This window comes from Gymnoscopelus braueri (assembly GCF_963280865.1).
Source record: "Gymnoscopelus braueri genome assembly, chromosome: 20".
NCBI lineage: Eukaryota > Metazoa > Chordata > Actinopteri > Myctophiformes > Myctophidae > Gymnoscopelus > Gymnoscopelus braueri.
Window position 1 is genome coordinate 14,556,106 of NC_137622.1, and position 23,373 is coordinate 14,579,478.

The 23,373-nt window shown below is 41.4% G+C and overlaps 1 protein-coding gene across 2 annotated transcripts in view; it reads left to right on the plus strand.

The window, feature by feature from the left end:
- Nucleotides 1-1,167: 1,167 nt before the first annotated feature.
- The window catches only part of gfpt2 (glutamine-fructose-6-phosphate transaminase 2), a 37,607-nt gene continuing 15,401 nt past the window's right edge, over nt 1,168-23,373 (plus strand). Inside the window, exons 1-9 of one of the 2 annotated variants that reach the window (XM_080416398.1) lie at nt 1,168-1,255; nt 1,286-1,318; nt 4,324-4,431; nt 7,449-7,553; nt 7,804-7,932; nt 9,924-9,982; nt 11,690-11,824; nt 14,096-14,157; nt 22,711-22,790. In XM_080416398.1, the coding sequence (XP_080272524.1) occupies nt 1,312-1,318; nt 4,324-4,431; nt 7,449-7,553; nt 7,804-7,932; nt 9,924-9,982; nt 11,690-11,824; nt 14,096-14,157; nt 22,711-22,790 (685 nt within the window). In that variant the 5' untranslated portion in view covers nt 1,168-1,255; nt 1,286-1,311. Of the gene's footprint in view, nt 1,319-4,323; nt 4,432-7,448; nt 7,554-7,803; nt 7,933-9,923; nt 9,983-11,689; nt 11,825-14,095; nt 14,158-22,710; nt 22,791-23,373 lie in introns of both variants that reach the window. The other variant, XM_080416399.1, reaches the window with a different exon arrangement.

A 23,373-nucleotide genomic window follows, 5' to 3' on the forward strand; every position in this document is an offset into this window, starting at 1 on the left:
TGAGAAGCAAGAACACAAATGTAAAGAGGAACATGCCGTGTTTCTTGGAGAAATTGATGTCCAGTTACTGCCAGAGGACAAGGAGTGACTGTACACACAGACACGACACCCCTTCACTCCAAGTGAAAAATGTTACGCAAGATTAATAACATATACATAGGTCACACATTTTGGTACTGTTTTACTGGCTGTTTTAAGACTTTAAGTCATTTTTAGGTTGGACTCATTGCTGATTACTGATAAATCTCACTACCAATTAATATTGCACTGTTACATTGTGTTATTACAAGGGAAAGTAATCGAAAGCAAACATTATCTGTTATTTTAAGTGATTTTCAATAACTGCATAAGGTCAGTCATTCAAAAAAATCTGTAGCATTCAGGCTTTAGTAGCCAGCCTACTGATTGGTCTTTAGTCATTCGGTTTTCCATGAAGACATTGAGTTGTTATAGTTTTCTAATAAGCTCCGCCAAGCAACCGATATTCTTAAATTTTTCTTGACGTAGGCTTAAGTGTCAGGTAGAATAAACAGCTATCTAAAATCAGTGGTGGAAGTACATTTACTCAAGTACTGTACTTAAGTACAATTCTGAGGTACTTTTACTTCTACTCCACTACATCTCAAGAGACAAATATTGTACTTTTAATCCACTACAATTATTTGAAAATTTTAGTTACTAGTTACTTTTGTGATTATATTACAAAACATACATTAACCACTTCACCCCTATACCTTGGCTATTTAAAAATAGCCGATCTACAAGCTCACAACGTGTGGCGATGGACACATTGTGAGCTTGTAGATCTGCTATTTTCAAAAGGATTTGTATACATTTTTATTCATTTGAAAACTTGTGAAATGGGACATTCTACATAATGTGTACTTTCTACTTTTGGTACTCTAAGTACATTTTGATAATACTTTTGTACTTTTACTCAAGTAAATGTTGATTATTTCTATTTGTAACAGAGTATTTCTCCATTGCAGTATTGATACTTTTACTTAAGTAAACAAATGTAGTACTTTTTCCACCACTGCTTCTCTCCTAGCCAGATAGTATGAGCATGAAAAGAAAGAAGAAGGGGGTGGTGTCTGAAGATATGGGTGGAGCTGTCTCTCTCTCTCTCTCTCTTTCTCTCCAGGAAATAAGGCTTTAAATGCCTAGTGTGGGAGACAGACAGTGTGTGTTTCTTTAGACGGGTTAACAGAGGACAGGACAGCATCACAGTGGGAACCGAACCTTTCACTTTCCACACAGAACAGACTCCACTCACCAGTCTCACCCCAGAACCGACAGCAAAGCAGAGCCATGTGTGGTAAGAGGGAACTTTTCGTTTAATCAAGGACGTTATGAGTAATGATTATGAGTGCGAAATTACGCACGAAAAAAATCCATGACAGGCTCATCTAGCTGTCCACAACAGTGTTGCATATTTTGCCAGTGACTAACTAGCCTACTCTTTGGAATGCTGCGTTTTGGCATCATTGAATCGGTCGAGGTGGCCTATATATATCATTTTAAGATACATTACATATATTGTATTACTTTAAGAGGATGACATCTCATTCCTCGTGTGATTTTTACCCGTTCAAAATGCTCCACATTATATAGGCTACTTTGCGTTTTTTTTATCTTTCTATTCTACAACAGCTGGACAACTTTCTCAGGTTCCCTGTAGTGAACAGTGCGCGCTGTGCGTTGTGCTACGTGTCAGCGTGTGTTTGTGGGTGACGTGTTGACGATCAGGTCAATGATATCAGTTACCATCACTTGGAGAGAATGGGGATGCAGAGAGAGAGAGACTCAGAGAGAGAGAGAGAGAGAGAGAGAGAGAGAGAGAGAGAGAGAGAGAGAGAGAGAGGGAGAGAGAGAGAGCGAGAGAGACAGTAGCACATCATCTGGCTCACCAACAGCTCTATGCTGTAGGGGTCGGGGGTAGCCCTGATACATGACTGTCAATATATTATATTGACAGTCATGGATGAACTTCAGCATAGTGTTTGCACTTTCTCCCTTTTTGGCTCGTACATCTACATAAACGTTCAGATTTCAAATATAAAGTGCTTACCTCATGGCCACAGATGTTACAATTATGTACGGGGCCTCGGAAGTACCCGTATCTTCCGTATTGTTCAATAAAAAGCATTTTAAATTGATTGGTGGCCATTTACTCCTTATTTTCTCCACGCTCTCAACTACGTGACCCTATCGGTTGGGAGGTGTATTGCTCTCTGATACATTATAACTCTATGAAAAAAATGGCAACCAATCGGATTAAAATGCTTTTTATTGAACAATACGGAAGATACGGGTACTTCTGAGGGCCCGTACGTAATGATAACACCCGTGGCCATGGGGTAAGCTCTTTATGTTTGAAATTTGGACGTTTATGTAGACGTAGCCTACGGGCCGTAAATGGAGAAAGTGCAAACACCAGGTTGAAGTTCATCCATGATGACTGTCATGATATGACAGTCATGTATCAGGGCTAGGGTTGGGGGATGCGGGAAAACATAATACTCAAATGATAGTGTTATTGTTGTTCCCTTGTTCTGACCTCGATGAGAAAGCTTAATGTTTCATGGCCACCCGGAGCCTTTCCGCACGTCGGCAGGGCCCATGCATGATGCAAATGGACATTTACCGCAGGCTACCTATCGTAGGTCCCCCAACACACTGCGCGTAATGTGCGCCTGTCAATGGCCACCTGTGTTGCTCAGTAGCCTGCAGTCAACGCTGACTAGTTGGAACATTCCATCGCGCACGTACACACGGGAAAAGAGAGCGAGAGGGAGTCGGTGGGAGAGTTTTTAGGCCAGTGGTGTGTGTGTGTGTGTGTGTGTGTGTGTGTGTGTGTGTGTGTGTGTGTGTGAGAGAGAGAGAGAGAGAGAGAGAGAGAGAGAGAGAGAGAGATCAGACCAGGGTGAGTTAGAGACAGAGAGAGAGAGAGAGAGAGAGAGAGAGAGAGTTTATATGTAATATAATTGTAATTACAGATAATATAGACTGATGAGCCTGAGCTCAGTATCAACCAGTTTTCCAGATGAAACATCCTTCTATTTAGGCCTATTCAAAAATTGTGTTTTGGTGTAAGTTAATAATGTTCCATGTTCATTCTGTTCCCATGTGGCAACTGTTTGGACCTCTATGCTCTATCTGAACCCCTACACAGCTGCAGCTAGGGCTGGGAAATATGGACTAAATCAAATATCACAATACTTTTGACCAAACACCTGCAATGTCAATATTGTAACGATATTGTGGGAATTAAAAACATATTTACACAATGATGTTTCTGCTAAATAATCATCAGTAATGCCTGTATTATAACTAAGTGGGAAAGGCAAATAATAGAGCAGCTAACAGTCAGATACGTTGAGAAAATAACATAACTTTACTGTAATACAGCTTTAAAAACAAGGAAAAGACAACACTACATATCACAATATTACAATCCCAAATCCCAGAGACAATATCTATCTAGTCTAATATCACAATATCAAGACAATATTAATGAAACTTGGCTTTAAAAAAAAAAAAAGATACTGCTTTCCATGGCCTACTAGATAGAGGCTAATTGAGGCACTGTTCCTCTCTGCTTTGGACTACGGGGACATTATATACAGAAATGCATCAGCTACGTACCACACTTAAAACCTTGGACTCAGTTTCTCACTCTGCCCTCAGATTCATAAGAGGTGACAGCTATAACACCCATCACTGCATACTGTATAATAAGGTTGGTTGGCCCTCCCTTGAGACTAGGAGAGATCAGCATTGCTTGTTATTTATTTATAGTTTTAATTGGGCGTTAAGGGCATTAAGTGTTGTTGTGCCATACTTGGAACACCTTACATGGGTTTGCTTAAATACAGCTCTCTTGGTCGCTTTCAGTCGGATATATCAACTTGGGTCAATTTAAATTGTACCTGTTTTAATTGATGTTGACAAATCATGTGATGGAATTGTCTTTTAATCATGTTATTTTATTTATTCTTATTGTTTCTTTTCATATTGTTGTTGTTTTTCTGGACTTGTAATCTTGGCACCGCTGGAAAAGAGGGTCTCAGCCCTCAGTGTGTTTCCCGAGAATTAAATAAAGGTTGAAATGAAATGAGTAGTTTGAAAACACACATAGAAAACATAATATCCGCCTCCTGGCCGTTCTGGTCTGTCGGAGACAATGAATATATTTTTAGGTCAGAGCTAAAGAAAGATAATGCTCTGCTATGCATTCTTTTGGATGATGTAAGCTTTGCCCTACAGGGTTGACCATCCGAGAGGCATGAGGTTTTATTTTTCTGTTTCTGTCTCTAAAAGGGATCTTTGCTTACCTGAATTACCAAGTGCCTCGTACCAGAAAGGAGATATTTGAGACTCTGGTGAAGGGACTGCAGAGACTGGAATACAGAGGCTACGATTCAGCAGGTAAAATGCTGAACCTTACACACACACACACACACACACACACACACACACACACACACACACACACACACACACACACACACACACACACACACACACACACACACACACACACACACACACACACACACACACACACACACAAACGCTTACAGTACCCACAGGATCAGCTGTGTGTCACATCTCGTTAGAAAGTGTAAGATGTAGAATACGCAAAACTAATATTGTAATCATTATTCATCATTGTTGATCATTTGACACATGATCATGTCTCCAGGCTATGGGATCTAGGTGTAGCAGAAACTCAAGCGACATTTGCGGGAACGGTAACATTTCCATGGTAACACGAGCTCCACCAATCAGAGACATCGCTGCTACACTTTAGGATTGTGGCTACTGGCTAGTGAAGTAATTCACTGTTGTACGGACAGCAGTTGAAACGCAGTCACTGATTGGCCCGAGTGAATCCACGTTATCAGTCTGGCCAATGCCAGGCTAACAGATAGAATAGCTTTAAAGGAGAATTCCAGTCATTTTAGATGTTTGCTTTGATGTGTCGCTAAACACTCACCAACATATAAAGGGGTTGAATTTTTCCAGAGAAGCCCCTGTTGTCCATTGTGGAGACCCCTTCCACTGGCATAATGGAGTAATGCGGATACGACATGGAGCTGGTTGCTTGTTTCTCTCACAGAATCTGGCAACACAGAGGACTAGCCTCACGTCGTTCTGCATGAACGGCAGCTCATAATGGACATTCAGTGCATGTCTGAGTGTCAGTACACTGCATAATGAGGATTAGTGGAAAAAAAACGAACTTTGGAGCTGCTAAAATAGGCGATTTTTGTTTAACCGCAACAGGGGCTTCTCTGGAAAAATTCAACAGCCCTTTGTATGTTGGTGAGTGATTAGCGACACATCAAAGCAAATATCTAAAATGACTGGAATTCTCCTTTAAGGTACAGTATGTACCACACACTGCATGTAATGTGGATGATGGATAATGGATGTGTCTGACAGGAGTCACACAGGTAATGCCACTGTAGCCGCCAGAGGAATTAGTCAGGTTGTCAGACCTGTTCAGTTCTAAGAACAGAACACAGGTTTGGAATGTTTCTTTTAGTAGGGCACAGTCATCGGACTTTGTGCTCATTTGTGCCCGTTCACATTAGTGCAACACATAAAATATAGACGGGAAATGTTAGACCATATTAGCCTACCAAATTATATTTATGATTATATTCTGTTCTAATAATATATTGTATGATTGCCCAGCTGAGTGGAACCTTATGTACTCTATACAGTATACAGTACATATCTATATAATAGTGAATGAAAGTAGATGACATGTACTGTATTTCATGTATTGACTTGGATGTGTTTAATATTTCTCAAAAAAACATGAGAACTCTATATAGTTATTGGACCTTTCAGCTCAGTTGGTAGAGCACTTCCCTTTGAACCACAGGGTTCAGGGTTTGATCACAGGCACCACCAACCCAGCGTAAGAGTTGGGCTTGGTTAACTAAGTCCGACAATACCAACAATAAGCCAATCTCTGATTAACCCATTAAGACCTGAAGCCGATTCTAAATAAATGTCTTCTAAATCCTAACAGTTTTCTGAAAAACCTTTGTTTTTGTCAGTGGTTATCAATCTATTTCATGTCAAGGACCCCCAAAATGATATGTATTTGGCCGCGGACCCCCATCTCAAAATGTGTTGTTCCTGGGACCCCCAGAAGCAAAGATTTGAGTTACAAATGTTCAACAGCCAAAGTGTAAAATAATGCTTTTTTAGCTCAAATAAAAAATGACACAGTAGTATTTACATTAGTATTTATGATAGGCTGTAAATTAGGCACAAGCACAACTTTATTGCAACTTTGTATCTCTCTTCGTCTCAGAGATCTCTATTGTCAGGGAAACCGGTTTAATTCTATGTTTACAGTATTGCAGCAAAGCAGAGTGTACCTGGATAGATGATGCTAACAATGGCTACAGAGGATATCTATTGTATTGTAATCTCTGAAACCTCTGAACCATTTATATGCTTTTAACAATCCCTTCTAACTGATATTTACACGTCTCCGTGCCAGAGTTCATATGCACATGCACGCGCTGACACACACACACACACACACACACACACACACACACACACACACTAACACACACTAACACGCACGCACGCACGCACGCACGCACGCACGCACGCACGCACGCACGCACGCACACACGCACGCACGCACACACACACACACACACACACACACACACACACACACACACACACACACACACACACACACACACACACACACACACACACACTGTACACTTGCATACATGTATGCTTACACATACACACACACATATGCAAACACATATGCAAACACACCTCTATATTTGTTCATCCTAGTCAGCAGGATGAAGCCATTACTATAAAAGCTTCTTTCATAGCCCTTAGAACTCTGTGCGACACACACACATTCAAACACCCACACTCAAAACACACACACTCTCACACACACACACAACGCGTCGCGATGCCGCGCCTTGTGAGCTTGTAGATCTGCTATTTTCAAATAGTGTATAACATAGGGCTAAAGTGGTTAATGTATGTTTTATAATGTAATAATGTATATCTGCAAAGTAAAGTAGTAACTAAAGTTTTCAAATATTTGTAGTGGAGTAAAAGTACAATATTTGCCTCTGAGATGTAGTGGAGTAGAAGTAAAAGTATAGACAACTGCAAATACTCCAGTACAGTAAAAGTACCTCAACATTCTACTTAAGTACAGTACTTCAGTAAATGTACTTAGTTACTTTACACCACTGGAGAGAGAGAACGAGAGATGGAGAGACAGGGAGGAAGAGAAAGAGGATATGAGAGAGAGAGAGAGAGAGAGAGAGAGAGAGAGAGAGAGAGAGAGAGAGAGAGAGAGAGGAGACAAACCCACTGTTACTAATCTAATCGTAAACGAATAATTGAAATAATTGATTGTGTGTTTCCAGGCGTTGCTGTGGATGGTCCAAAAAACAACAAAGACAACAACAACAACAACATCTGTCTGATCAAGAAGAGAGGGAAGGTCAAGAATCTAGATGAGGAGCTATACAGTAAGTTTATGGATATATACTATTTAAAATGGTTTCATTCCATTCATAGAGGAAAGCATTTACTCTCACATTCATTACATATAATACAGAATAATAAGTAATGTAGAACAATTATGTTAACACTGAGCAGATTCCATTCCATGAAATAATACTCTTTTGTATGTAACAGTTTTAACTAAGCCACTGTTATGTCTTTGTAGCCAGTTAGTCGGCTAATGTCAGTAATGTTTTTCCTGTGTTTTCCAATCAGAAAAAGACTCGGACTTGGATCTGGACGCGGTGCTGTACACACACTTCGGCATTGCTCACACGCGCTGGGCCACTCACGGAGAACCAAGCGCCGTCAACAGTCACCCACATCGATCAGACAAGGACAACGGTAACTGGCATACTAACTTACATACATACTGTACACCAATATAAAGGGCAGGGGTGGGCAACCTATTCTGGTACATGATCATAATAGCCGTTTTTTTCTTACTTTAGGCTGCTATATATGTATACATGTATACAATAAGTCAGTAATTTAATAATAAAACCCAACAAAGAACGAGTCAAAGGTTTAAATACTGACTATCTGGGGAGAAGTTCAATCAATAACGGTTTAATAATACTTATTTTGATCAACTCAATTGATCATCTCAATAGCCGAATCTGATCACCTGGTAGATCAAAAAGAGGCGGGTACCCACACCTGATAATAGGGTGTTATTAACTCGTTAAGACCTGAGGACGATTCTACAAACGCCTTCTAAATCCTAACAGTTTTCTGAAACACGTTTGTTGCAATAATATCAGTGGTTCTCAAACATTGTTCATGTCAAGGACCCCCGGAATTACATGTATTTGGCCGCGGACCCCCATCTCAAAATACTTAGTTCCAGGGACCCCCAGAAGCAAAGATTTGAGTTACAAATGTTCGCTTATTTTTTCATGATTTTTCTAAAAATAGCTCACTGCTATGAGCTTGTAGATCAGCTTTTTTTTTTAAATAGCCAAAGTATAAAATAATGGTTGAAGTGGTTAAAATCTAAAATGACAGATGCTTTCCCGGTCTTAATGGGTTAACATATTACTTTGTAACAAAAACACCCCCCAAAAAAAAAGATCTTTGACATGTTATGAAGGCAGAACAGTCCTTGCTGGCCCCTTTTGATACATGCGTTTCCACAACGTCTACCAACTGCTCTTTGATGGTAGAGCTTTTTAATTGCAGGAATGCCTTATCACGCCAATGTACAAAACCATCTACAACAGCGCCATGATCTTTTTCATCGGTGTCGAGGAGACTGACAATACAGTTAGCATTGTCACCTGTAAAACTATCTGTATCATGCCGTCATGTAATGGAATGTAGGAATGTAGAGGAGCGGTGAAAGAACACACCCCTTTAATTGATGTGGGGTTCATCACTAGGTCGTCCTCAGACGAGCCCTCCATCGTTTCTTCCGGTCATCCCGGTTCTCCATATACATCTGGCCAGTTCGTTGGTACTTTGCGCTCCTGCATCATTCTTGAGTACATCCCCCACGTAGGTCATTGTGGGACGTCCTTGTGACCGATGACCGTGCGTTGGTTCCCACAGCACCAATTTGCTGGCTGGCAGTTCTTGATGTCTTTGGCAGTGTCCTGCTAGTCTCATTCTCCTGGGCTGCTATTTTCTCGCTCACCCTTGGCATTCCCTCATACAGGATCTTGTTGGTAACATGTGTACTCTTTCTGATGTTAACCATTAACCATGAGCCATTAACACCGGGAACGCATCTGTGTCATTTTAAGATTTCTTTGGCTATTCAAAAATAGCAGATATACAAGCTCACAGCGTGGCACCGAGTGCCGCACTACCAGCTTGTAGATCTGCCAATTTTTTAAAAAAATCTTGAAAATGTGTGCAAATCTTTACAAATGTCTTCTAAATCCTAACAGTTTTCTGATAAACTTATGTTGCTATAATATCAGTGGTTCTCAAACTTTGTCATGTCAAGGACCACCCAAAATTATATGTATTTGGCCGCTGACCCCCATCAAAATATGTTGTTCCAGGGACCTCCCCAGAAGCAAAGATTTGAGAGAATGTTGTTTAAAGAAATATGATTTACTATTTTTGATGATTTACTATTTTTGTAAGTACACACCCACGCAGGTCATGGCAAAATGCTATTTTCCGCTATCTTTGTTGTTCATGAGCTGTTTTGTAAACATAGTCCTGTCCAACAGGATATGCCACTATAAAGGTAAAGTATGTAGAAATGCCAGATGCCGTACTTGATATGCAAACGACTCACAATGTCACTGGCCTTGACGTCACTCCGGATATTCTATTTTATTTATTTATTTATTTCGTCCTGTCTTTTCACCCTCTCTTTTCAGAATTTGTTGTCGTCCACAATGGCATCATCACCAACTACAAAGAGTTGAAAAAGTACCTGGTAAGTGACCTTATGCTGTATACCTACCTTGTCCTAGTACATCTAGTGCTTTGACCCTTGTGCCAGTAGCCATCAGACTCCACAACCAAGCTTGAACCCCATATGAGACCTTTTAAGACCGGCACTGTCTATTACTGACATAGACTTTTGACTAATGGCTGCATGGACTTTGGCTCACTTGCACATGAACTACAAGGATGTACATTGCCAAACTTTGACAGATGCCTGTTGAGGATAACTGTTGAGAGAGAGTGTTGATAGATAATGCATAACAGGAACAGTAACAGACTGTAATTCATCCAGATACTCACTGATGAAGGTCTGTTGACAGTCTGTCTGTATGTTTATTCATTCTCATATTCACTGTTGATAGTCTGTGAATACATTATTAATGTATACTGTGTGTGTGTGTGTGTATATATATATATATATATATACACATGCGCACGCGCACACACACGCACGCACGGTATATATGCATCTGACTACCACACAGAGAGTACTGTTGATAGATGCATTGCTCTAAATGTATGTTAATTCGTATCTTCACTGTCCATTTATATTTATTCATCATCATCATCATAACCTTTATTTCAACTCGGAGTACAGTTGAGGGCAAGCCCTCATTTTCAATGTAGCCGAGATACAACATAATCAGCATAATCAACAGGAATACATTTACATACATCAATTAATTAATAATCAGAGAATAGAAATACTCAGTATTTCAAAGAAAGAACAGGAACATCAAATCAAACAGTTACAGTCTGGTACAAAGGTGCTTATTGATTGTCTGTAGTGTACATGTATGTTCACTCATTCAGTTATTCAGAGATCCAATGCTGATATCTAGGGCCAAGCAGTTCAGTATTTTATTTGATCTCTTGTTGTGTCTTTATTCTTATTTATCTTGGTTTAGTTCTTGACTCTTACCTGTGACCTCTCCTCTGTTTGATTCTCACTGCTCACACCTGGATTTCCCCCCAGGCATCAATAAAGGTTTATCTTATCTTGCAGTACACCTGGAGGCCTTGTGTTACAATGCCTTAAGAGGGAGTGACATGTTTAACATGTATGTTGGTCCAACCTTTAAGGTTATATTTCTCACTAGTATCTGTGTTCTTCTGTCACATTCCTCTAAATGCTGAACCCATAGCAAACTGCTCCATGGGGACGTTCTGTCTTTTGTGGACTTGGCCTATGAAAAGTGTCTTAATTCACTACCTGGTCCAGTTATACCAGATTATTATATGTAACTTGACATACCGCAATTCTTGCCCCTGGCATCCCAGCCTATGGAATTACGAAAAAAGAAAAGAAAAAGAAAATTGTAACTGTACATGCTATGCTATGCTATGCTATGCTATGCTATGCTATGCTATGCTATGCTATGCTATGCTATGCTATGCTATGCTATACATCATATACCATTCTATACTACAGAATATACTATATACTATAATATCTACTATCCTATGCTATATAATATGCATTAGTATACACTATACTGTACTATACTGTCCTGTGCTGTCCTGTACTGTATAGTGTATACAATACTGAACTATATACTTTACTATTATATATCATATATATTTTTTGATTAAAATAATAAAGCGCTTCACACAGATGGAGCCCTCAGGCTGTGCCGTAGGACTGTCCCCTCATTGTGCTTACAATATGCATAACGTGCTCTCCTCTTCTCTTCAGAACTCTAAAGGCTATGAGTTTGAGTCCGAGACGGACACGGAGGTTATCCCTAAACTCACCAAGTACGTCTACGACAACCGAGAGAGAGACACCATCTCCTTCTCAACGCTGGTGGAGAGGGTCATTCAACAGCTGGTGAGAAGCTTAACATACTACAACGTAACACACTGCAACCTAACACTCTACAACCTAACACACTACAACCTACCAACCAAAAACAACCATTTGTTGTGCTTTGGAGTTAAAAAAGAACTGTCAGGTCCCCCCCAAAGGCCCAAAAGTCAGCGGCTGAACCAAAAAGGCCCTACAGTACATATAGAGGCACATTTCATGAACAGGAAAGTAAGCACCTGGGGGCCCTTACCAATAAGCCTAGGGCTCATTGAAGAAGGCCAGAGGGGCCCCATGGCATTTTTGACCAGGCTCCCAATACTCTAAATAACGGCCTACAAAAGGCTAAATCTTTATAAATATTGTCTTTTTTGGTTGCCCTAGGCCCCTGCATCTTCTTGGTTGTTGATGGCAAATGGCAGGTCACTACAGTAAGGTCCGATGTACCTTACTTACTGTACCCTATTGTTGCTATGACACCTACTGCATGTGTCATCATTCATACCTTAGCTCATGTCATATCTAACTGTTAAAGCGGTTCTCTACTGCGTGGTTGTTGAAAACTTCTGTCACATTTTGCCCTGTACGAGGTGAGAAGGTCATTTATGTCAGTTGTGTGTGCGTTTTGTGTTATTCCATAAGCCATCGTTATTCCGCTGTTTTCATAACTTTTTTCCATGACCGTCTGTCACAAAAATATTGTATGAATTGTCTGTGTATGCTCAGATCATACACCGGGTAGTTATTGCCCACCCTGTCCGAACAAAGTTTGGATGTCAAAAATTAACATTGCAAATTACACCATGATGAGTCATCACAGTGTAATTTGCAATGTTAATTTTTTTGCAATGTTAAATTTTTTTGCAATGTTAATTTTTTTTTTTTTTTTTTCTTATTTCCACACAACTCCTTTATGCTATATTAATGACATAGTTAAATATTGAAAATGGGTGGATTTCCCCTTTAACACTAAAGTACAGTGAAGATGAGGTATGGCTTGGCTTTACTGTATGTACCACTTTTTCAGTTCCTGGTCACATGGTAAAATGGTGGTATTTCTAGGGCTTCAAACCGGTCAGTCTACATGACACAACCAGTCAAACCAGTCTGATTCATTCCAAATAACCACAGAAAACAGGATTGTACAGTATCTTTGAATGAGGACCAACAGGTTTCATTGTGCCCAATTAACCCTATCCAAGGGCGTCGATACTGTGGGTGCCTCGGGGCTAAAGCACCCAGGGGAAATGAAGAGCACCCATCACAAACTCATCACAAAAAAAGAAAAAAACAAAACCCCCCCAAAAAGGTAACAAACCCAGAAAATAACCGAAAATTCTGCGCACGTGTCCGTTGCGCACCCAGAAGCGTGGACATAAATCGGTGCCCCTGACCCTACCCCAGTACAATTTCAATGGCAACTGTCGAACAAGACAAATATTCATGACTTCATCGCTCACTGAACCTGATTTGTAGGGTAAGACAGAGATGCTTCCTGTCTGGAGTCCCCTCACCCATCAGTTGACGAGTGTCATGTCCCAGAACTTCATGGATTTGGGCTGTAGTTTGTTCCCAGGCCTCAAATGTCTGCCCTCTTCAGAAGAAAGGAGAAAACAGAGCAACGTTTCTGGGTTTGGACTAATAGGAACCAGACAGTTAGACCCCCTACAGCCTAAAGACCACATCACTCCTTCTTACCTCTCTGTCTGTCTGTCTGTCTGTCTGTCTGTCTGTCTGTCTGTCTGTCTGTCTGTCTGTCTGTCTGTCTGTCTGTCTGTCTGTCTGTCTGTCTGTCTGTCTGTCTGTCTGTCTGTCTGTCTGTCTGTCTGTCTCTCTCTCTCTCTCTCTCTCTCTCTCTCTCTCTCTCTCTCTGTCTCTCTGTCTCTCTTCTCCTAACCACCCTGGGCGAGCGCAGCCAGTGCTTTCGAAACAGAGCTGATGTTATACAATAGGGGTCTTATTTCTGTTAGCCAGCCCCCGCCAGCCGTACAACACCCCCCCAACCTCCCCACTGACCCCCTCCCAGACCCCCACCATGACCACCAACCCCCACGAGGATGGTCCACAGAGGAAGTGTTTGTATGCAAAGCAGTGGGGAAGTGTTAAACCTTACTGTTTAAAGTTACCCAAAACCACTAAGCTACGATTAGCATTGAATTTCGTTCTTTCCTGTATATATCTTATTGTTTCGCCTGTTCTTCCGTGGCTGCAGTGCAGTCTGCTGTGCATCATAGTTTGGTGGTATAATTCCAGTCTTTCATCATGCTAATGTAAACTATGTGTTTTCTGTCTCAGGAGGGGGCCTTTGCTCTGGTTTTTAAAAGCCGGCATTTCCCTGGAGAAGCAGTGGCCACCAGGTTAGTACGAACATATATAAACACACAAACACACACACGCACGCACGCACGCACGCACGCACGCACGCGCACACACACACACACACACACACACACACAGACACACACACACACACACACACACACACACACACACACACACACACACACACACACACACACACACACACACACACACACACACACACACCTACACGTACATACACACACACACACTTTCTTCAGAGTTTTCACTTTACATCATGAAAACATTAAGTCGAAACACATGTCCACTGCAGTCACCCAGACCCGCTGGAAATGAGTCATTTCTGTTATTACTACTATAAGGCAATAACAAGTATGATTCCAAGAGCTGATTCACTTTATGTGGGTTATCTAACATTTATTACATGTGTCACGTATTACGACTCTGACGCTGTAACTTGCGACACTTACAGTAATGGGTGGGAGTGTGCAGGCCTTTACATGTGTGTGACGCGCGGTGTGTAAAGTGTGCACACGTGGCTACTGCGTGTGTGTGCGCGCGTGTGTGTGTGCGTGCGTGCGTGCGTGCGTGCGTGCGTGCGTGCGTGCGTGCGTGCGTGCGTGCGTGCGTGCGTGCGTGCGTGCGTGCGTGCGTGCGTGCGTGCGTGCGTGTGTGTGTGTGTGTGTGTGTGTGTGTGTGTGTGTGTGTGTGTGTGTGTGTGTGTGTGTGTGTGTGTGTGTGTGTGTGTGTGTGTGTGTGTGCGCGCGCGAGCGTGCGTGCGTGTGTGCATCCCATCTGGTTGCCTCCTTGTAAATGCCACCGTTATCAGTAGATTACGGTAAGAGCCAAGCATATATAGAGGCAGCAGAGGAGAGAGGTTCAATCCAGGTTCCCCTTCTCTCTCCTGGGCCTCTCTGCAGCAGGCAGACCTCTGGGCTGCTGGCCCTCCGCCTGCCTCTCTGACACTCATTATTGGAGGGACTAGAGAGTTTCCTGTTTCAGCCTGGGGAAATGCCCCAACCACCAACACCCAGCTCAGTTAATCACTTCTCATCACTTTAGTTGACCTTGATGCCTTTTTTTGGCGCTTGAGTAAGGTAGAGGGAATAGATGAATATAGAGGGAGAGCAGAGCAGCTTGTCTCCTCTCTCGCTCTCTCGTTAGAAGCGGTTTATGATAACTGTTTCCGGTCGGTGCAAACTGCATGTTGAATCAGGCCACTGGGGACCCAGGTTCACCTGCAGCCAAACTGTGAACTTTCTCAGTACTTTCCCCAGGAGGGAGTCAAAGGAACAGGCGGTACTCTAGTGTAACTGTAGAGATCTGCTGCCCACTCCGCTACCAGTGGTGGACGAAGTACTCAGATATTTTACTTATGTAAAAGTGCCGATACCACAATATAAAAATACTCTGTTACAAGTAAAAGGCCTGTGTTCAAAATGTTACTTGGATAAAAGTACAAAAGTATTGGCATCAAAATATACTTAAAGTACCAAAAGTAAAAGTACTAAAATGTTTGAAAATAGCTATTTTCAAATAGCCTATGTATGAAACAGGGCTAAAGTTGTTAATGTATGTTTTAAGATATAATAATGTATACACAACAACATCCTTTTTACTACTTAAACATAGTAAAAGTAAAACATTTAAAGACATCAAATGAAGGAAAATAGAAGGCATAAAGAAAAGGCATGAATGGATATAAGCACAAAGAAAAGAGAGGCAATAAGAAGATAAAACAAATAGACGCTATGAAATAAAGAAAGGGTAGGAATGCAGATAAGCATGGATACTAGAGAGGCAATAATAAGATACAATAAAACTCTATGAAGAGGCCTTGAATTCCTGTCGTCCAAATCAAAGTGAACGTAGTTTAATCTATGAGTACTGATTCACTGCCAATCATGTAGATCTACGCGAACCTATTTAAAGCCGCCACGTGCCAATCGCGTAGATCTACGTGAACTAAAAAAAAATAATTCCTTGTTAACTTAAAACTTAAAAATTCTGTATCTCGGCTCCTGAGTACTTTTTCTTTTCAATGAAAAACTCTGGCACTGGCTAAAAAAATATGAAAAATACCTCTGGCAGTTAATGGGTTAATCCTTGAACACCGTGATAGTAGAATCCTCTGACCCCGCCCCCGCCCCTCCTTTCTCTGTAAATATACCTTATGATTCTACTGCGCTTTATTCCAATATGTTTTGTAGTGTATTTGTATTTGTATTGTATTGTCTGCCTTGTATGTATTACTGATTAATTGAGTTCAATGGACCACAATGTAAACAAGCCCCTGGGGCTTTTTGTGTTATCCTTTGAGCATAGCCTCTGACTGTACAGCCTGTACTGTTAATACGCTTGTTAATAAAGCGCTGCAACGCGTTGTGAGCTTGTAGATCGGCTACTTTCAGCGTGCAACTAAGTGTAAAATCAGCCATTACGACGCCATCAAGGCACCGCCAAAATACATTTTAGTCGACTAAAATCTTACGATATTAAGTCGACTGAAACTAGACAAAAACTATAACGTTTCAGATGACTAAAATATGACTAAAACTAAATGGAATTTTATTCAAAAGACTAAACTAAACTAAATCAAAATTTGCTGTCAAAATCTTCCTTGAACCGAAAAGGAATTTTACGCTAAGGCTGTGCGTCTAGACTGCACCCCACAATCCCCTCTGAAGTGAAAATTGTAGAAGTGATTTAAAAGAAGACAGACACAAACTTTGCTAGCCTTGGATCTTCAGGCAGGGCTTTGCCAGATGAGTTGTGCAGCGCCGTACGACTTTATGACACCTTGACTGTGAGTCATTATTGTGTTTTAATTACAGTACGGCTGTTGTTGTAATTAGGGGCTGGGCACCTATGCTAGAGAATGAACATCGTATGCCTATTCAGACACTGAGCTGTGTGAATTAGCCACTCTTGACTTCAAGGTTCAATGATCATTTTGATTCCTCCTTTTCCTGTTTTTCATCTTTCTCCTCTTCCTCTTCTTTTTCTACATCAAATAGCCCAGCCCTGACCATTGCTATACGTTTCCATTGTACTGCTGTACAATGACTATCAAGTATTCTTATTATGATAGAGAGACTAAATAAGGTTTTGTGGTTGCTGTGTTGGGTGGAGAGATGTTAGGAATTATCCAGTGATGCTGAAGTCTCTCTCTCCCTCCCCCTGGAAAGTATGGAGGGAGGGAGAGAGAGCACTTAAGATTCCCTTGTTCCCTTCTTTAAGTTTACTCCAATTCTCTCATTCGTTCAGTTTTTCTCTGTCTTTCTTTGTTTTCTGACCATGTCTCACTCTCACTCTCACTCTCATTTCTTTGATTTCTATCCCTCTCTTCTTTTCTTATCTCTCCCTCGTGTCAGTTGCGTCGGAGGCCACATGTTTCTGTTTTCACGCTCCACACCCTTAAAAAAAAAACAGCAGCTTTACGTCAATGGGGCCAAGCCCCAGAGAAAAGAAGGACGGTGTCAAGAAGAGAAGGAAAACAAGAGCTCAAGCCCTGAGAGGTCCGCTCCTCATTCCTAAAGAGTCTCACTCTTAATAAGTAACATGTCTTTCAGAGCATTTCTTAATGGCTGTTTGCACTAGAACGGTATGTGAAGCCTTGATCTATTTTAAGGCCTTCGCCTCCTACCCTCTTTGCACGACTCGCCCTGTCACACCTGTCTCCTCCTTCACCTTCTCATCAGCCATTGAGCGAAGCCCACATAGTGCACACAGAGTGGAGTCTCTCCTAGCCCGTAGGGAATTCAGAAGAATCGTGCACTTGGTGACAAGTTTTTGATTTTTGGCATGGTGTTAGGTATGGGCATAAGGTTTTCAAAAACCATCGGATGCAAGTTGGGATCGCCCCCTAGTGGTCTGTTTCCAATGAATCCAATATTAGATAGGTATGGTTGAAACCCCAAATAATTGATGGAAGAGATTTTTCAATGGATTCTGTTACTATTGGGTATGCTAAATAACATACAAAAACATTAGGGGGTGATCCCAACTTGCTTCCGATGGTTTTTGAAAACCTTATGCCCATACCTAACAGCATGCAAAAATCTAAAACTTGTCACCAAGTTTTTGGAAAAAAACGTATGTTGCTACATCAGTGGTGCTCCGACTTTTCCATGTCAAGGACCCGCAAAATGATAAGTATTTGGCGGTGGACCTCCATCTCAAAATATATTGTTCCAGGGACCCCCAGAAGCACAGATCGGAGTTAAAAATGTTCGCTTTTGTCACGATCCGGTGGTGTGGTGAGGACCCAAATGCAGACAGCCTGGCAGAGTAGTGTTCCAAAACCCATGATTGGGATTTTATTACAGTCTGACAAACAGACAGACGATGTGACACAAGCAATGATCCGACAAGCGCTGACTGGGGAACGAGACTAATATACACATGAGGGCTGATTACACATGAGATACAGCTGGGGAAGACAACATAGAACCAGAACATAGAAATACAACACTTGGACAGGCACAGTCTGTGACTGTGACAGCTTTAAAACAAAATTTTCATTTTTTTCCGGTGCCACGCTATGAGCTTGTAGATCTGCTATTTTTGAATAGCCAAAGAAATCTAAAATGACAGAGATGCGTTCCCGGTCTTAAAGGGTTAATTAATTTTAGAAGTCGACTACTACTCCCAAAAAAGTATTCGACCACAGCACCTATGAAATTCTTCTTTTTTTCCATCCAAAGAAAGTAGTTGAATTGTTTGTGTGTGAAACATGGATATAACCACAACTATGCAGACCACTAATGTAGCACTTCATGATAAAAGAAAATACATCAAATAGAAAGCGTGGTGCCGGTCATTACCACAGACTGGTCATTACCACAGACGTTATCAAGATTTACAAGTACATGACCAGCAGGGCGAAGGAATCTTGTTTGTATTGTTTTGGTTGGTGTATTCTCACAAGCATGAACATATCATAATATGTTGTTATCCCAAGTTAACTTGCAGGCTTCCAAGTACGTAAGCCTATTCTTTGTAGAGTTCTCAACGGGCCTGAAAATTAAGGCTCGGCCCTAACTGGGCCCGACTGTGCCGGCCCGAGGCTCGGCCCGAACCCGACTATTACCATCATGTTAGGCCCGAAAGCCCGGAAAAACCAGAGGGGAAAAAAATATATGATTTTTTTTTTTTTTTAACATTTTCTGTTCTGAATGTGTTATCTATTATGAAGATGGCGCTGACGGCGCTGACTGACGTTAACTTACACTGTACTTACACTGTGCTGATTTAAATCAGTTAAATCCTTGACTTGCTCACACACCTCTGTGCAACAATGCAATGCATCGTCTGCATTTCTCTGCCTCACTCGACCGAATTCTCTGGAATGCATCCTTCTAACAATACAGGTTGAGTTATTTGCATATTGAAACGGATTTGAAATGTCAAACATATCAAATAACTAGGACACTGTGTAAATTACAAAAGCCAAATTACAATTTACAATTTTGGCATTTAGCGAAGTGATTTACAGTAAGCAATAAACTCGAGGTAATACATCAAATGCATAGTGTAGTGCCTCAGTAATCTAGGATCATAGATAAACCAATAAAATAACCTATCATCAGTCTAAACATTATAATAATATAAAAAAATAAAATAAATATGTACATTGAACAACAATGACCTGGCATCTGTCTAAATAAAATGCTATCTAATTTACATTTTAAGGTTTGCATAAGACTGCATGATCGTCAAGGCCAGAACATTTAAAACAAAACTATGATATATTAATATGAATGAATTTGTATTGGGCGTTATCTGAGTAGATAGAAAGGTGTTTTATTATCTCCTCTGAAAGTCTTATCAAAGAAATCTAACTTAACGTGCTGTATGGCACGTCGTTGCCATTCACATGGCACGTGGCCGTTGCATGTGCATGTTTGCGTCATGTTCTACTTTGCTTTATCATGAAACGAATAAACCGGTTTCTGCACATACCTATCGATGAATGCAGCACTTAAATTATCTGGAATGCATCCTTCTAACAATACAGGTCGAGTTATTTGCATATTGAAACGGATTTGAAATGTCAAACGTATCATGCTTATGATTTATCTTATGGAGGCCATCACCCCTGCCCGCACACACGCGTTAAAGTCTATTTAAGTTTGTGTAAATATATCCCACTTTATGTTGCATCTCTTTTTCCCCTAGACGGGGACGTAACAATAATATCCATTCCAAGTTTTATTAGGAATCGTGAGGTTAAACTGTAAACAAACTTCTTATTCTCTTCATTACACGTGAGAGTCGGCTATTTACTTTATAAACGTTTAATCGTGTGAGGGCGCTGATCTACAATTTGTCATGCAAAAATGTTTAGGCCCCCCTGGCACGCATGCTCGCGCGAAAATCGTTTTTTTGCGGTTTTGTTCCCTTTTATTTCGGGTTTTTGTTACTTTAATTTGGTTAATTCGGTGGAGTAGTATTATGTAGAATGGATGCATTATGTATGTGTGTGTGTGGAAAATACTGGATACAGTATGACCTGTTGTAGGTGTTAAGCGGCGTGCGCGCCACGTCATTAAAATACAGTGCCACCACATACCACATTTTAAAATTCTTGCTTAAATATGCACACTTTGCATCTGTTGCACAGATATCTCTTGTATCCTCTCATTATGTTTTTGAGCTCCTAATTATTTTGTTTCCCCAAATTCGACTTTGTAAACAAGCCGTGAATGAAATCACATGGCACATGTCATGGTGGCTGGAATGGAATACAAGAAACGCTCGTCCCAAAACACACTCGCCCCAGGTCTAATCCGACGGCCTCTGTCCATGAAATGAATGGGGGCGAGTGTGTTTTGGGGCGAGCGTTCTGGTTACCACCGGAACGCTCGTAACACGTTTTTTTTTTACTCTCTCTCACTCTGCTGCCTGAGCCCTGAGCGTGAGCAGCACAGTGCAAGTTAACGCCAGTCAGTCAGCGCCATGTTCTTAACACATTGGGTGCCAGCATTTTTTCATAACAACTTACGTTGGGTGCCAGCATTCTCCCCATTGACTGCGTTTTGCTGTTTAAGGCTCTAGACTCCACGAGGAGCAAATCCATGTAAAAAAAAACATCCATTCATGTTGCGCGATGACCCTGGCTACAGCCTGGAACGATAACATTTCACTCGCGAGTTACAATGGGGGGGGATCGCGCATCGCGCATGACCGGTTTTCCCCACCGGAAACAGATTCGGAGATATAGGTGTTTTAAAGAAGGAAATAGACAGGAAGTGGATGGGAGCCATGTTTTTGTTTCCGGTGATCTATCTGGCCTATCCTTCTCAAGATCACAATGGGTACTCCCAGAGCTGCTCTAGCCCCGCCCGTGTGGAGAAAAACGAAAAAAACAAAAAGACATATTTCACGGTCTGGACCGTGTTCGGCACCGGACCGCTACTCTGCGCAAACACGGTTCAGACCGTGTTTGGCACCCGATGTGTTAATAGATAAATACACATTCAGACAGAACAGAATTTAAAAAAAATATTATAAAAAAAATATATATTAATAAAATCATGGAGCCCGAGGCTCGGCTGCATTGTAGGGCATTGATAGACAGCCTTTGTGAATTCTGACGGTAAGATAGTGTCATCATACGGGAAACGTAAGTCAGGAAGTTGGTGGTGAACAAACCCCTCAATCCATGCCACGCCCACAGGAAGGAAGACTCACACAGTTTTCAGAGCAGGAGTAGAGCAGGGGTCCCCAAACCTTTCAATGCCAATGACCCCCAAATAGCTATAACCTCTGGCCGCGGCCCCCCTATTACAAAATGGCATAAAAAAGGAAAAAACAAAATAGCCAATCTACAAGCTCTCATTCTTAAAAAAAAAAAAATTTACTTTAAAAAGTCTTTGAATTTCTTTGACAGTAATGACATGGTCAAAATGTTTACCACATGCCAGGTTGAAAGTGGTTAAACTGCATGACAACAATAAGCTTATGAATTGAATTTGAATTTAGACATTTGTATATTTGTATGATGTTTCTTTTTTCTTTCTTTCTTTTTGTCTTTCTTTCTTTTCTTTCTTTTTTTCTTCTTCCAATTGGCCCCCCTGGCGTTTAGAATAAGTGAGAGGAAATGTGACCTCCTGCTGGAAAGCTAGAGAATAAAGTTATAGAAAGGAGAAGTGAAGAAAGCTCTGGAAGCTCACTATTGTTGACTAGAACACAATGGAGGTCAATCTGTATACTCCAGGGATGGGAGAGGGCCTTCAACGGCTGATATCAGGTTCCTCTTGAGAACAGCACTCATTACATCATTCTATAAGAGTCATATGTGTATTTTGTGCGTGCGTGCGTGCGTGCGTGCGTGCGTGCGTGCGTGCGTGCGTGCGTGCGTGCGTGCGTGCGTGCGTGCGTGCGTGCGTGCGTGCGTGCGTGCGTGCGTGCGTGCGTGCGTGCGTGCGTGCGGTCGTGTGTGTACTGTGTGTACTGTATGTGGGATAGTGTGCAGATATTTCCAAAGGCGAAATGATCTCATATCCTGTGTCACCCAATCTTTCGCTGTTCTATCATCCCTCCTCTCTCTCTCTATCTCTCTCTCTCTCTCCATCCTCCTCTAGGAGAGGAAGTCCGTTGCTCATTGGCGTGCGGAGCGAGTACGAGCTGTCTGCAGAACACATCCCCATCCAGTACAACAGTGGTGAGCACTGTTCCTCTATAACTGACATTATCCACTTACACTGCGCACAAGTCTCTGTCGCTCTCTTCCACACACACACACACACACACACACACACACACACACACACACACACACACACACACACACACACACACACACACACACACACACACACACACACACACACACACACACACACACACACACACACACACACACACACACACACACACTAGCACTAGCACTACTGCAGGCTAGATTATTGTCTGTCATAGTACAAGTGTAAACATGCTACTTCATTTAGCCTTCAGCTCAATTTATACTCCATCTCGACGGTGTCACTTGCCGAAAAGAACAGACAAAACAGAAGTTTATTTGTATAGCACATTTCAACAACAAGGCAAGTACATGAGGCAAGTGCATTACAAAAAAACATTAATAGCATTAAGACAAAGAAACACATTCATAAAGGAAAAATAGGCAGAAATGTAAGATAATAAAATGACAGTGCAGAAGAAAAAAACAACGGCAGAAAGCTTTGATTCAAAATAACTGAGGTTTGGAGCAGACCTGCAATTTTCTGGGAGTTTGTTGGAGAGCT